This window comes from Netta rufina (assembly GCF_964035555.1).
Source record: "Netta rufina genome assembly, chromosome: 10".
NCBI lineage: Eukaryota > Metazoa > Chordata > Aves > Anseriformes > Anatidae > Netta > Netta rufina.
The window spans coordinates 4,220,072-4,235,756 of record NC_140133.1 but is presented as its reverse complement, the minus strand read 5'-3'; the positions used below and the strand labels follow the sequence as shown (position 1 = coordinate 4,235,756).

At 42.9% G+C, this 15,685-nt stretch overlaps 1 protein-coding gene across 1 annotated transcript; it reads right to left on the bottom strand.

The window, feature by feature from the left end:
- Nucleotides 1-2,849: 2,849 nt before the first annotated feature.
- LOC311213061 (tripartite motif-containing protein 54-like) lies at nucleotides 2,850-6,694 on the bottom strand (the record flags this gene model as incomplete). The annotated part of the gene is made up of 4 exons (XM_084292883.1): nucleotides 2,850-3,458; nucleotides 4,557-4,718; nucleotides 5,893-6,047; nucleotides 6,517-6,694. 4 exons carry the CDS (start codon nucleotides 6,692-6,694, stop codon nucleotides 2,850-2,852), a joined length of 1,104 nt encoding a protein of 367 aa, XP_084149009.1.
- Between the last annotated feature and the right edge of the window lie 8,991 nt (nucleotides 6,695-15,685).

Genomic DNA, 15,685 nt, shown 5'->3' with positions numbered 1-15,685 from the left:
TTAAGGTGAGAACCTTCTATCGGGTCTCTAACCGGGCACGAGGGTCTTTTTTGTAGCTCCTGCACTTCCACGCTAGGTCACAAGATGGGGTAGGAACACCCAGAAAAGATGAGTGTCCGATTAAAACATTACACAGTGAAATGCTATTTTACCGTTGTATTATAACCAGGCACTGTAATAATTCTTGTTCTTGCAGAGACAAAAAAAAATACAAGAAGTAGTCATTATGGAGTTTTATTTTTCAGGAGTTATGTTCAGAAAGGTTCTAAGAGGCGTTATGTAAACTCAAATGCACGCTTCTAGTAATTTACAGATTATGCTGTCTGTAGTGAGGATTGCTGGACAGAACAGGATTTGCTAGCAGAGCAAAGTGCTACAATAAGGAAGTTGATTCCAGCTGTTAGATAAACAAGAAGGGATACAGAAGCATTTTTCAAAAATGAAACGTTCTATGGATGACACATTTATTTTCAGAGCAGGAAATACTTACTGCCTGATGGTGTTCTTTCAGGCCTGCCGCTTTGCCAGATGCAAGCTGATTCATGGGTGGCCGTTGTTCATTATACCCATAATTGGGAAGTGACATTGTTTTTGGCTTAGAAACCAGAACAATTCCACAGCGTATCCAATCGAACACCAGACAGTTGTTGAAGCGGCATTTTTTCTTCAGAAAGTGAATCATTTTATCACTTTTTGAGAAACTGATGTCTTGTATGTTAACAAGAAATGCCAGTCTATGTGTTTTACTGGAATGCACATAGCTTTGGACTAGGGGGTGACTTTCAATTGTGGTAGTTATTTTGAAGTTGATTAAGGGACATTGAAACTATGTGTCCTGCAGTGTAATATTCTAGGAAGAATTTTTGATTTTGCAAAGTAGTGCCAAACAGGTCTGCTCACCTTACTCTCTGTTTCTTTACCACAGATAGTAATTGGAGAGTTTGAAGTCTTTTCCCCAGCCGAAAGTGGACCACAGCGTACAAAATATTGACAGCAAACAGTATGGACAAACACAGTTGGTATGAGTACAAAAGAAAGGAATTCAGGTGTATAAACCACTTGTTATGACAAATTTGTTAAATAAAGTTCTTTGGAAAAGAGATGATGTAAAAAGCCTAAGTTGTGGCCCTGGCTGGTAGAGGCAGTAGGCAGCTGGTGCCATGCCACTGGCCGCTGAGGATTTCCTCATATGGGAAGTGAGCTTTTGTTAAGCTACATGTAAAAGATCAGGAATGACAGTGACATTATTCTAAACGCTTGACTTGTAAAGCACTGCTTGATGGCAGCAGCAAGTGATTACAAGCTGTAACCTTAGTCTTGTGAAGCTCAGTTTACCTTTTAAACACAGTATACATTACAGTTAAGCAGCACCTGAGGAGCACCTTGGGGAAGCACCTTGTCAGGGTCTAAGTGAGAAGCAAGAGATGAAAGCTTGATAAAATTTGTGGTTGGTCCCAGTTCTATTCATTCTGTGACATGAAAGAAAAAATGCTGGTTCACATGTCTGTGCAAATTACATGAAATGCGAAGACAGAGTAGCAGAAGTGAAAAAGGCATCAGAAGACCTGGCAAGGTTGAGGCTGGGGAAGCATTTGGGCCTAATGTAGAAGTGAATGGTCACAGAGCACTGGATCTAGTGAAACCTGTTTTCGGTTTGTTTCTGGATTTTCCATTATCACATTGACATTATCTATTACATTAGATATGTACAAGGAACAACTGAAGCTTTTCTCGCAGTTAGACTCAGTCTCATCATTCACCCTCACTAGCAATATCTGTGCGTGCACAAGGAGGTTTGGTACTGGGTGTGGGCACGCAGGGCTGATCTGTGAGCCCTCAGGGTCAGGGCTGCGATCAGTACCAGCCCTGGGCCTGATTTGAAAGGACATTTTAGAAGGAAATCGTCCAGGTGTACAGCATAATGATCTCCAGAGCCCTGTGGATTTCTTTTCTGATAGTAGAAATAGCATTTGACATGTCCTGTGGTTGTTAGATTTCCAAAAAGTAGTTCTGATACTACTAGAAGAGTCAAGGGAAAATCAATCTGATAACTTTTCATTTTTCCAAAGTTAAAATGTGTAGAAATTGGGCAGAAATTACCCTGAGAAGCAGAAATGCTTTTGTATGAATTAGCAAAGGAATGTAGAGAAGTGATGTAAGGAAAAAAAGGGGTAGATAGGTCCCATACCTGCAGTTTAAAAAGTGAATTTAAATGAAGCTATCGTTAATTCTTCTTTGCTTCATCACTGGAAAAAATAATCAGGAAGATAATCAAATACATGAAGTGTAGTAGCCTAGCGTTTATCATTTTAAAACAACTTCAAATTCCTTTGTAATTGCCTTATAGAAGTAAACAACTGTAAATTACTTTGGAATTCCCGTATGGAAGTTATAGCTTACCTTAGTAGGTAGGTTTATAAGGAATTAACTGTGTTTGTTTGTAGTTTAAAGCTCAAATTTAGGGCTTGGGATGTGAATTACATTTTTAATAAACTCGAAACATTTGCAGCTGTCAGAGTCACAAGAAGGAGGCTTGATTCACAGGAGGTGTTGGGCACAGTCTCCTGTCTGCCAGCTCTAAATCCACGTTCTTAGGCAGCCTGTGTTACTGTCTGAGGCTACTCTTCTACTGCCACCTTCCAACCAGTTTCTAATTTGTGGTGGAACAAGAAAGAATGCAGCAGAGCGCAGACTGACATTAGATACCTCTCATTCTGTTCACATTTCAAGGTGATTTTCAGTTGTTTGGTGGAATACATAGGCAGCACATATGACTGGGAAATGAAAGCTAAATGTTAGGAGATAGTGTTTTAATTCATCCTTTCAGCAAATCTGTAAAAGCTAACTTTTCAGTGCTGGTGTTCACTGCAGTGCTGCAGTGTGGATGGAGCTGCGTTTTCAAAATTATCTTGGTTGATCTTATTTGACTTCTCAAATAGTTGCAGTAGTTGTTTGCAGAAGGATTGATCAGGACTCTGCCCTGAAAAAACAAAGGCAGGGTATTCCGATCTGCATGTCTTGGCTATGTCAGTGGTACTTTTTAACGTCTCCTGGCATGCACTGGAGAGGTAATCCTTGATGTTAATTCCTTTGATGAGCTCTTCAAAATACTGCTTCACTGAAATTTTGTATGTTGGTGGATCCTGATATGAAGCTTTTCCTTCTAGCGTTTTCTCAATTCTTTCCTTGAGCTTTTTGTCCTCCTGCAGAAATTGTACAGAATTTACATGCTGTTCCAGGAGGGCTTCCATTTGATGACAAAGCTGTCCGGGAGCTTCAGCTTCTTTTGAGATTACTTGCAGTGTCTCCAGTTTCGTAGAATAGTCTTTGCGTAACTTGGAGCGCAGCTCAGCCATCCTGTACAATATGCCCTTCAGCAGACCAGTTCCAACCGTGTCAATCATTACCTTGGTGTCAGTAGCATCAGCTGTTAATTCACTAATCAGCTTTTCACATTCCTGAGTGAAATAAATTGATGAAAAGTTCTGTTGCATCATAGTCATGTCTCTGAGCAGTCATGTTTAGAATAGTCAAGTGCATTATTAACTTTCAAAATACAATACCCCTTGTGGGTTCTCTGCTCTAAAAGCTTAGCAATTATGGCACCCATTAGTGCTCAAAGCCAAATGAAAATACAAATAACTGTAAATGCCTTTTGAAACGTTAGGATCCATGGCAACAGCATGGAGCTGCGACAGAGGAGGGTCAGGCTGGGTGTTAGGAAAAGGTTCTTCACCCAGAGGTGATCAGGCACTGGCACAGGCTCCCCAGGGCAGTGGTCACAGAGTTCAAGAAACATTTGCACAGCGCTCTCAGACACAGGGTCTGATTTTTGGTGGTCCTGTGCAGAGCCAGGAGTTGGACCCAATGATCCTTGTGGGTTGCTTCCAACTTGGGGTGAGTCTGTATTTTTCACTCAAATAAGCTACTTGCTTTGAGGCTTAGGCACTATTCAAGCTCAAGATACCTTTGGATGAAGTTCAAAGGGTAACAAGGTGGCAGGTTTTTCCACCAGCCCAGCTCTGAAGTACCTTATTGTGAGCCGACTTCCCCAGGAAGGACATCGGAGGCAAGGCATCCCAGAGGAATACCTGAGCTCCGTACAGGTGTTACTTAAATGCAGGTGTTTGGGATGGTACATGGCACGTACTGCACGCCCCTTGCAGAGAACAGCAGTTTAAATTTGCAACCCCACATTCAGTAATACATCCTAGTACACTAGTAAATACATCCTAGTAAAGCATCCATGTTTCTCCATCCACGTAATGAACCCAACCAAATTCTGAAGACATGGGAATAGCTTTGGTAAGCGTATCTCACGTTATAGCTAGGTGAAGGAGAGCCCAAGAGGCGTTGTCTGGCCAGGGCCAAAATCTATGGTTAGATTAAAATACGTTCTTTGGGTTGGCTCTGCAGTGCTCAGGCAGGGGACTCAATGTCTTTGTATGTCCCTTCCAATTGAACTATTCAATTCCATTCTAAAATCCTCAAACGTGGCTCTAATCTACCCAGGGAGCATGTGATTTTGCTAGTGTTATGGCTAATGTCACTTGTACCTTCCTGGCATCTTCAGATTTCTTGTGAATTAAGTGTAATTTTTGTATAAATTCTTTTTTTCTTCCCTGGTAAGCTTCTGATACTTTAGCAACGTTGTGGTCTTTGTGTTTTCCAAAGAGTTTACAGATGGCACATATTGGTTCGTCGTCAGTCAGACACATCTGAGAGGAAAAAAATACACGAGGAGAGTTAGTAGCTATAGAAAAGCGATACGAGTCAAGTAGCTTGGTGGTTCGCCTGCTATTAGCTGCTGTTAGAACTGCCAGAACCGAGTATTGCTGGTGGTGCTGCAGTGTTTGTCTTGCAAACAAAGACTGCTGTTACGCTGCGTTTGTTCCACTGATATTTGCAGGACAGCACAGATGATACGCATTTTGCCAAACTACATGCCACTTGCTTGCTGTCCAAAAAAAAATGTACTGCCTTCCGCTGTGTTGTGAATTTTGCTACCAGCACACACAAGATGTGTTTTATAGGGAAAAGAAAACCGTGGGTTAGTTCAGGAAGTGCTTTTCATGCGTTATCATGCATGATAAAGGCAGAGACCTGTGTGAAAAGCGATGAGCGATGGCTTCACTGGTGGAGCAGCAGGGGATACTGGCATGGCAATGTAAGAATGAAGAGCAAGCAAGAGGCAGACATACTTTACATTATTTGTAGTATGTGAATGAGAAGCTTGAGTGACAGTGCTGCAGTGGCAGTAGAGTGACCGAACTATTTGACTTGAGGAATGAGAGCTTGGCCTCTCAGAGATTTGATTTCAGTGGGACTACGCCTGTGCTAACCTCTAGCCATGCAACTTTAGCTTCTGCAGCTAACTTCATTAGTAGATAACAGGGAAATAGAGTACTGGGTATGAATTATGGAAGGGAATTCTGGCCCTTTTTAATCAGTTTGGTATGTTGCTTAGAAAAGGCAAAGATGACACACCACTCGGTCATCCTCAATAGGAATAGATTCAGTTCTGCAGTTACTCAGTCTAGAAGGCTGAGCTTGATTTTCAAGAAAGGTTACAGCTCTTTTGGAGTTTACGAAGCTGCTTGTGAGTGGCTGCAGAAAGCTTGCAATTAGTGGGGTGGATAAAATTATTCTGGGTAAGGAAATCTTAACAATAGTCGGTATTCACTGATTTTTCTATATTGGAATAAATTGAGATAGATTAATATTATATATTTTGATATTGTAAGGACTTTATGTTTAAGGCCTTCATTAAGTATTGGTTGTCCACTAAAACTTCCAGTAAATATATATTTTTTATTTAGCATGTACTTGATACATCCAGGACGGAAAGCGTGCAAATTCCTGAAAGTAAAAAGAGTAGAGAAAAATTCATACCAAGTTCACGTTTTCCCCATGTTCTTCACACGTTTGGGACAACTGTTTTTTCTCCTGCACACAGTTTTTTTCAAGTTCATCTTTGAATTTCTCCAGGATACTTTCAACTAGGCTATTTCTTAGCAGGCCGACGATTCCTCTGCCTCTCAGATAAACTACCTTCAGATGAGAAAAATTGTGAAATAGATTGAGGGACACAGGAACGGCTTGTTGCTTTGATAATTTGGTATAACACAGAAAGACGCATCACATCTATTTATTTATTACATTCTGTAATGTTTATGACATTCTGTACACGTGGTTTTGGACCACAGTGAACTAGTACAGAAATACCTACGTGCCCATTTCATTCAAAGATGTATATTTTAGCTTTGAGGCTCCCAAGTATCACCTGCCCACACTTTGAGTATAGTTGATGCTATTGAAGGGACCAGTGACACGGGTGCCACACTGTTAGGGAACAGGGGAGTGACCTGCTCCTTTCCTTTCGCTGTGGTGTGGCACGGTATTCCTTGCAAGAACTGTGGCCCTCCGATGAAGAGCTGGGGCGTACCTCCCACTTCAAACCACAACAGAAGTCTCCTAACTACAAGAGGTCCCAGCTGCCCCAGAGCTCTCCCCTACTTACTTTGCGGCACAGGGGGCAGTGGAAATGGCCGTTGACGTGGTGGCAGTTCTGATGAATTAGGATCTTCTCCAGGCATTGCTTGCAGAAGTTGTGTGCGCAGGACAGGACCAGAACTGGAGGGGTGAACAGCTCCAGGCACACGGGGCACAAGAGCGCCTCTCTTAAGGCTTCCATGATGGTGTTTCACCACATGAGGAAGACCTTTCCTGGCTGCTGCTGCAGCCCCTCTATTCTGGCAGCCTGGCACTGGCATTCTAGAACCAGCCCCAGTCTCTGTAGTAACATCTCCATGGCAGCAGCAGCTCCCTTCTTTGACACGCTGACAGTTTAATTGGATCTTCTGCATCTCTGATCTCACCGAGCCCGTGCACAAAGTCACTCTGTTTCACCAGGATGTGCTCCTTCCTGTAGGAACACCTTGGTCTTGATGTAAGCTCTCTCTCAGGTGTTTAGCACACAAAGATGTTGAAACAGGCCAGCATCTGTTGCTCCAATTAAGAGTTTTGAATCTCAGTGCAAGACAAGTTCCTTGGGGTGGTCAATTATTTTATTGCCTGTATGTTTTCATGTAGAATTGTGTCTTTTGTTCAGTCATTGCAATTCACATTTTCATTACCTTGTGCTGAAAGCTTCTTCAGAAAGGCAGCCTACACCTCGTTAGCAACATTTCTTTTTTATCACTAACCTCTTTAAAACGTGTTTTAGAGAACGGAATCCCACATGACACTGAAAGCTAACATGGCATCTGGGTGAGGAACATTCCAGTAACTGGTTCCTGGGGATTTACTGGCAGATACTGAAATGCGTTAATGGATTCTGTGCCTGGCGTTAAGTCTCCAACAGGCATAACCCCAGGCGTCAGTAAGAGCAGCATATTTATCAAGACAGTAGTCTCACTGCTTTCAGATGGATGTAGAAATCACATAAGACATTTCTCATTTACTGTTAAGTATGTCGTATGTTGCACAGTATCTAGGAAATCAGAATTAATAGTTTAATGACTAAAAAAAATCAAGGTAAATGAAGAGATATAGCCATAAACAGGTGGGTAGAGTGCCTGTGTGCACGCACGCTGATCGGACATAGCTTCTTTGGGATGTTAATACCTGATTGTTAGAGGAATTGTGTTTGATCTTTTGTCATCTCTAGCCCAACCCACAGTTATCTGTGGGCCTGATTGAAACTCTGGGGCAGAGCTGGCTTTGCTTACTTTGGACAGTCGTCCTACACAGGAGTGAAGATTTGGCACTGAAGTCTGTGACATACATAAATTTGTATGTAGCAAACCCATGTGAATTACATAGAAATTAGGAGTGCAGCCAGAAAACCTCAGTGCAGTAGTTAAGGAGAGTTATTTTCCCCCATCCTTCTCATTCAAACCTTTCCCAGAGAAACCAAGGGGAATAAAAGGTGAGGCACCATGCTAGGAATTGAAGACAAAATGCCTGCTTGAACGTCCCGTCTGGTTGTAACCTCATCAGAGCTTTCTAGTCACTGGTGCATTTTGCAAATAATTTGTAATCCCTGTTTTCCAACAGCAGCCTGTTGCTACTCTCATCTCTAGGCCTTCTCCTTTTCCATAATCTGTGTGTCCTTGTATTGCGTGGTGCAGACTAGCAGAGGATGCTCTAGGGAGGTGTGCTCTGTAACGGAGACGGGCTGTGCAGGTGTAAAAATAGGCATGTGAGGGGAAGTATCAATAAGAGCGTGTGGAAACCTTGTGTGGGAAGTACAGTGTTCTTTGCATCATGTACTGCAGTCAGCCAATGTTACTGCCAACACTGAGCGGTTTTTTGCTTCATGTTATTATGTAGGACATTCTCTTTGAATTTTCTGTACTCTAAATTAGTGTGGAATAAGTTTTTCTGTCAGTAGAGCCCTTTTCTTAGTGTGTAGTGGGGCTGCAATGCAACCAGGATTCAAGGAGATATATTCACTGTTTGGTGTTTGATGGGTTAGAGCTGAATCAGAGCCAGTTTTCTGTTTCAAGCTATGGCATTTTTTCATTCATTGTCTTTACCATTTCAGTCTTTGGAAGCCATTCACTGCCTGCGTGCAAATTATCACTGAAACTGGTAGAATTCATTGCAATGTAAGGAAACTCACTTATGGAAGTCCAGGATACAACTTACTAATTCCTGGCTGACATTGGCTAACCCTTACGACAGCACAGAGGTCAGATCGCTTGGATAGATCAGGCAGGGCAGGTAACAGTCCCACGCTGCTGCTGGTTTATGGAGCTAACCTGATAGCCACAGCATTTGTGTTGTGTCCTTCACTATGTAAGCACAGGCCAAAATGTGGTGCTGAAACACGCCTGGTGGCAGCGTGCCAGGGCAAAGAGCTGGATGATGTTGCCTTCTCTGGTACATAGAGGGAATCACAAATATGAGCTGAGTTTTGGACGGGACTAACATTTCGATGGAACCAGGTCATTTTTCACTTGTCCAATAGAATGGAAATCAGATGTAATTAAAAAAGATAGCTATTGAGGTCATATCCTCCTTAATGGATGTATAAAAGGTAATTTTTTGGCAAACTAAGTAAAATTTTGGGGGAAAAAATTACATGCTATGACAAAATGTTCATTGGAGTACTTAAATGGAAAACAGTGCCTTTCAAGACACACATACATAGGTATGGCTGTCATAGATGAGTAGTATTTTAACATCCACTCATTTTTAATAGCTTGCCACCTACTAATTTCTGAGACATGAAACCCTTCTTGGCAATGGAATTTTTAACACCAATTATTTGCTGTCTGAGCGGATTTTTCCTTTTGAGACTTTGGAGTCAGGCTATTTAGACCCATCCCTTATGCTGCCCACGGTTGGGGTAACTTTTGAAAAAGAGGCCTTTACCTGCTGGCCTACACTGAAGCCCTTCCCATAACCACGCACTTCGCCTGCAACACAGAACACTTACTTTTTTGAGTAACTCAGTGTGCGTTTAATCTTTAAAAGTATATAAGGATTGAGAATAGATCTACCTGAAGAGCTAGAAGAATCTTCTTGAGCTCAGGTAACTCTTTCTCAGAACTCAACCATAATTCCATGGTTACTTGTACCACTGATAAAGTTATTATCAGTGAGGCATCCTAAATCTATTTGGAAGTTTCTGTTGGCTGCGGAAGGGCAGCTTGCCTTACATTCAAATCTAATTAGTACAGTTGTGTCATTCTCTTAGACTAAATATTAAATCTCTAGTGCAATATTATGGCATGCAATAAATGCCACAATAAACAGTTATCAGCACTGTTAAAAGCCATATTGTGCTAATATGTGGGTATCCTCCTCTGCCTGACCACTGGGGTGGGTATAATCACAGTGTGTCTTCCAGTATGCAAGCACAAGTTCAGCAAAGATGCTTTGAGACCCCAGGGCAGTACTCTGTGTGTCGGCTTTGTGGTATGTAGGGTATCTCAAAGGAGTTTTCCAAGTTCTGGCTGGCAGACAAAGTAGGTTGCTGTGGCTTTTTACGTTAAGTCTTCTACCAGTTGGTTAGTACGAGGGTGCAGAGACATGTGAGATCTCTGATCTCCTCGTAAATGGTCCAGTGTTTTCTTAAAAGGCAGTACTGGTGTTACTGAAGCAGGGGAGGAAAATGGACTAGTGGTAATTTTGCTGAGAAATATGGCCATATTAGTGCGCACTAGGGTAGATCAGTCAGGATGGACAGGATGGGATTGTCTCAATGATGTTCATATTCTTTTCTCTTTTTGTGTGTGTTTGTTTGGGGATTTGGGTTTGCCTGTCTGTTTTTTTTGTTGTTGTTGTTTTGTTTTGTTTTGTTTTTGGTTGGTTGGTTTGGTGTGGGTTTTTTTGTTGCTGATTGTTTTTAGATTGGGTGCCATTTTGAGTCAGTTTAAAGGGTGAACGAACCGTATCTACACATTTTCTTGAGCCTATCTGGAACTGAATAGATCCCTTGCAAAATGGGCATGGGTGGTAGATTTCTCGTTTTTGTGTGTCTGTATACAGATAATTTGACTCAATGTTTATTACTTAAAGTGTAACTGTAAAATAGCTGAGTAGGTGTAGGAACCTATTTTTAAGGATTCTAAGGTGTTCTAAAGATTAGTCCCAAGCCTTAGGCTGTATTGGAAACTGGAGTTTATAATTCAGCAGTGTACTGCAGCTGGCACTTGTCCGTAACCGGCAGAGGGAGCATAGAAGCTGTGAGTTTAATTAAAGTAGGGGAGAAAAAAATAGGTTGTTTTATTGTGTCCCGTGAATAAGTCTATTTAGTCCACTGTTTGTAATACATGGGTCCCTATCCACTCCCCTCCAGAAGCCACTGGAAGAGGGTTGGTCTTTTCCTGCTGTCTCACAGGTTGCCAGCCCGGGTGCTGTAGGAGATGGAGCACCTCCAGGCTGCCTGCTGTCCCGTGGCTGTAGCTGCCCTGACAGCATCACCTCTGTCAGCTGAAGCAAAAGCCTCACTGAAGGTAATGATGAGATTGAAGCCTTGTCAGGACCGTGGTAGGTGAGACCTTGGACAGCAGAAGATGAGGTAATAGGAAGAGGTTTCTCCCTTATGGGATCCTATTTTCCTTCTTTGCTGTCACTGAAGGTGAGGCTGGTGAGGAAATGCTGGTGGAGGGACAAACATCTTTGAACAAAGGCCTTCAGACACAAGTTAAACCCAGGAGTGGTCTGTTTCCTTACTGTCCTTGGCGGTAGGGCACATGAAATGTTTGTGTGCGGGTGCATGGCTTTGCTCCCTGACCCTGGAGGAGGGACGCTGCTGGCCACAGCCAGGTGATGCGGAGGATTCAGCAGCTGACTCAGGACCTCTCAGCAGTCATGAAGATTAACTGTTTAATCTAAAGCTCTCACTAATTCTGCTGTGACAGTTCAGAGGATATGCTGAGATCTTGTAATAAAGATCTAGGAAAAACAAAGTGGGAGTCAAAACTTGTCCAAGGCAGCAGTGCAGAAATTCCACAAACCGAAATGCCTGCGACAGCGGGGTGGCCTCGCACCCCTGTTGGCACTGAGACTCCCCTGTACTTGGCCAGGCTCAGGATGCTAGCAGCTCCCCGGTGTTGTGTTGTGCTAGCATGAAGCACTGACGCTTGGCAGCATTTAGCACTTTCCCCCCTGCCACCAGCCTGTCCCAGGTTCGCTGCAGGGTTTTAGCAGGAGGCACTTGCTGCTGTGTCTGTGTGGCGTTTCCAGCACAGGCTGTTCTGTCGGGCAGTGCGGAGCTGTCACAGAGGGTTGTGGTGATACGTTTTCTCATGCTTCTAAGTCACAGCTGCACAGAAAAAGACCTCTGCAATACTGTGTCTCTCTTCTGCCTTCCTAGATGCAAAACTGCTGGCACGGTGAATTTTCTCACTGGTAGATGTATAGGCTCAGAAAAACTCGGCCTGATTTTTGTTTTGCTGGTTCACAGGTAAAGCAGTAACCTGTTCCATGGAATTCCTTCCCAGCCTGTGTGCTACTTTTGGATCTTGACTTCTACCTCAGTTTCCAGCTTCAAATATCCAACTAGTGTCTCACACGTCTCCTTCTGAATGTCAGGTTCTTTTTTAAAATACTTCCATATTTTAGTATCTCTTGTGTTGGCTGACAGAATCATGGAATATCCACAAGAATCATGGAGTCCAACTCCGGGTTCCGCACAGGACCACCCCAAAATCAGACCACGTGTCTGAGAGCATTGTCCAAGCATTTCTTGAACTCTGGCAGGCTCAGGGCCATGACTTGCCTGGGGAGCCCGTGCCAGTGCCCAGCCACCAGTGAAGAACCTTTTCCTAACACCCAGTCTGAACCTCCCAGGCACATCTCCATGCCATTAATGAGGAATGGCCCTTTACAGGTACTCACTCTAAAGAGTACGAAGCTTGAAGCAGGGAGCTTGCTTTGCTTTCTGTAATTCTGCGATTGTTTAAAAGGGAATATTGATCAGGTTGGACACAAACCTCTCAGAATTGGTCCTGTAGGACTTCTGATCTCCATCAGGTCTCCAGCCTCCTGTCTGGAGAGCAACTTTTCATTTGGCAAACATGGGAATCATCTCTTGCTAAGTTACTTTGTTGAAAGCATGTCCTTTCTTTTTTTAAAAAATTATTATTATTATTATTAAGCTGCTACCCTATCATATGTCATAAATCAAAAGTAATTTGACTGCACGGTCATCTGTAGAAAATAGATGTGCAAAGCAGACCAGGTAGTGCCACTGAAACCTCTTATGCCATGTCACTGAAACAAAGGGAATTCATTTTAACCTCTACTACTGATTTTAGTGAGAATGTGCCACGCATTGTGCTCGTGTGGGAGCTGCTGTCATTGCCCATTGCTTTTCTTCAGCTCTGTGCAGTATGGCAGGAGAGGGAAAAGGAGGAACAGCAATAAATCTCAATTTATTGTTTCTAGATGGCCTTTTACTGATTATACAGCAACCTGAAAGCACAAGAATGAAGCAAATACTGCATCCTGAAGTCACTGGCCATCAGAGACTTAAGATCCCTTTCCCTTCTCAAAATGCTTTATAAAGTAGCTAGGTATGCGTGAACTATCTACACCCGAAACTACACAGGGTAATGCAGAAGAAATCTTTGTCAGCAGTCAGCTATGCACAGTTGACATGCTGACAGACCCAGGCCTGGAATAAATAGATTTTGATCCAAGAGCCACAGGAAAATCTCAGCTCTTTGTTCCTGCACTATTCTGTGTGGGTGGAGAGAGAAAAAAATCAAGCATTTGCCTCAGAGCAGCACTCTGTTCTCAAGAGACACGTGGAGCCAAGTGAAAGAAGTGGCAAGAGGAATTTATCTGGTAGTTAAAGATTTGTCTTCATCCAGGAGTCAAAATGAACAAAAGGTCACGTATTTTTCACAGGAGGAGACTCTCAATTGTTTTCACAAAGATGCAGAATAAACATTTACAATTAAAAATTGATAGAAATTAACATCCAAAGGGAGTGCTGTCTCTGTATGGAAAATTAACAGGTAGAAATGGGTGTGTGTGTGTGTGTGTCTGTGTGCGTGTTCCATGTTGCCTTAGCATGTAACGCTTAGAACCAACCTGTAGCTGAAAGCATACCAATAGATTAGTTCAGCTGCAAGGGAACTTCAGAGATCATCTAGTCCACTGCCTGACCACTGCAGGGCTAACCAAAAGTTAAAGCATATTAACGAGGACCATGTGATGGCTTGCAGGGATTAATTGCTTTGAGAGGAACACTCCAGCCCTCATTGACAGCTGGCATGGTATTTTACAGAGTATTTCCATTTTCCCTTTATATGGCTGGAGAAAAGAGCCAAAAAAACCTCACCAGCAGACCAGGACTCGCCCAAAGCCAGTGGAGAAGGCAGTGCCGACAGTCAGCCAGCTCGCTGCCAGAGCAGGATGAGTTGTGCAGAAGCAGGTGAGTCCTTCATTTTGACTGGATTTGTGGTAGTGGAGGGATCAGACACTCTCAGGCACTAAAGTTAATGCAACTTCTACTCCAGGCTGCTGTAAACCATTTGGACCAATTACATCTTCCTCTGCAGTGTGCTTTCAGGGGCATTTTACCAATTACAGCAACATGATGCTTGAGGGGACAGACTCATAGTTGTAGACTAGAGCTGACTTGTACATAAAAAACTCCTCCTTGCATCTCCCCCACTTCCACCCACCCCACCCCCAAAATGAAAATTCTCATCACCCTTTGATGACGTGGGAACTCCCCGTAGAACCAACCTAGGCCTGGTGTGGGGACAAAATCCCACCCAGGCTTTTCTACCTCCGGCTGCTGAGGGTGTGTTTGCTCCTTGGGCAGCTGCTGCACTGTACGAATCCCTTGTAGCTTCAGTAAAATAAGACACACCAGACGTAGGTGCCTGCAGCTTTGCCTGGTGCACTGCCGTGTGAGGTGGCAGAGCACAAGCAGACATTGTGGAAGGAGGCCTTTGGCATTGCTGGGGTCAGAGGAAGCTGCTATTGCTGCAGTCCCCTCATGCCAGTTCACTGATGGACAGGGGAGAGAAAAGATCACAAAAGAACAGCGGAGTCTGGAAATGCTAGTCAGGGTCCTCCTGTCCCACGCTGTCACTAGGTCCTGGCCATTTTGCTGCAGTGGGATGAGGTCACGGATTGTCAGCATGACCAGGCAGTGACAAGCACAAAGAGAAATCTGCCCACACATAACCCACAGCTGGGAGGCTGTCACACAAATCTGTGAGTCAGGTTTACTGCATCAGGAAATGATGTGGAAAAAGCCTGTTTGCAATTTAAGCATTTACATCACCCAGGTGAGAAATTAATTAATAGGATGCTGCTGTTTGTGAGTTTGCTATTTCATTTAGATGGGCTGTTGTTTTTTTTCCCCATAGTGGCTTCAATCAGATGGAGGGGTTGGTTTGGTAGTAATTACACCACATTTGTCAGCGAACCAAAAAACGTACTAAGTGAAAAAGCACCCAGTTCTGCAATATCCATCTGCATGGACAGCCGGTAGGTAATTTTTCAAATGTGAACACTTGACATTAACTTCAGAAAGATTATTCTAGCTAGTTTTAATGATATGCAGTCCTTCTTAATTATCCTGGTTTAAACAATTCTGAGCTGGTCTCTATGCTGTGAGCATGCGAGCTATTTGGAACTGTTCAACTCTGGATTCGCTACAGTTGAAATGTTGAAATAATTCCTTGGGAATTTATGATACCTGCAAACGCATCTCAGTTTTCCCAAGTCTAACTGCTATGATACGCTGGCTAAAGCTGAACTACATGCTGTGTTGCACAGGCTCTTTACAAAGCTGCTTTCGTGTATGTGATATTTTAATTTCAAGTGTGCTTACTTCGAGATGATTCTACCAAAGTACTCGTTTGGCTCTGAATTTGGTGTATCACCATCTAACAGATCAAGTAGGTATAATTTAAATATATAAAACTGGTCTGTTTTTAACTCTAAATATTATTCATTTACAGGGCAAAATAAAAATATTTTGGAAATGGACAAATTCTTATTTAACCACTAAAACATATCAAACTGGATAAACTGTTAATCTCCAAAATGACATTCCAGTCTGAATCCTAAGGCTGTCATCAAAAACTCAGTATGATGATATCCCCGTTGTTCTGTCCTATTAGATGAAAATGCCGCAACAAAGTGTACTGTAGATAAGATTTTCATTGATTATTTTTGAGTGTTATTCTGTTACATTTTTGTA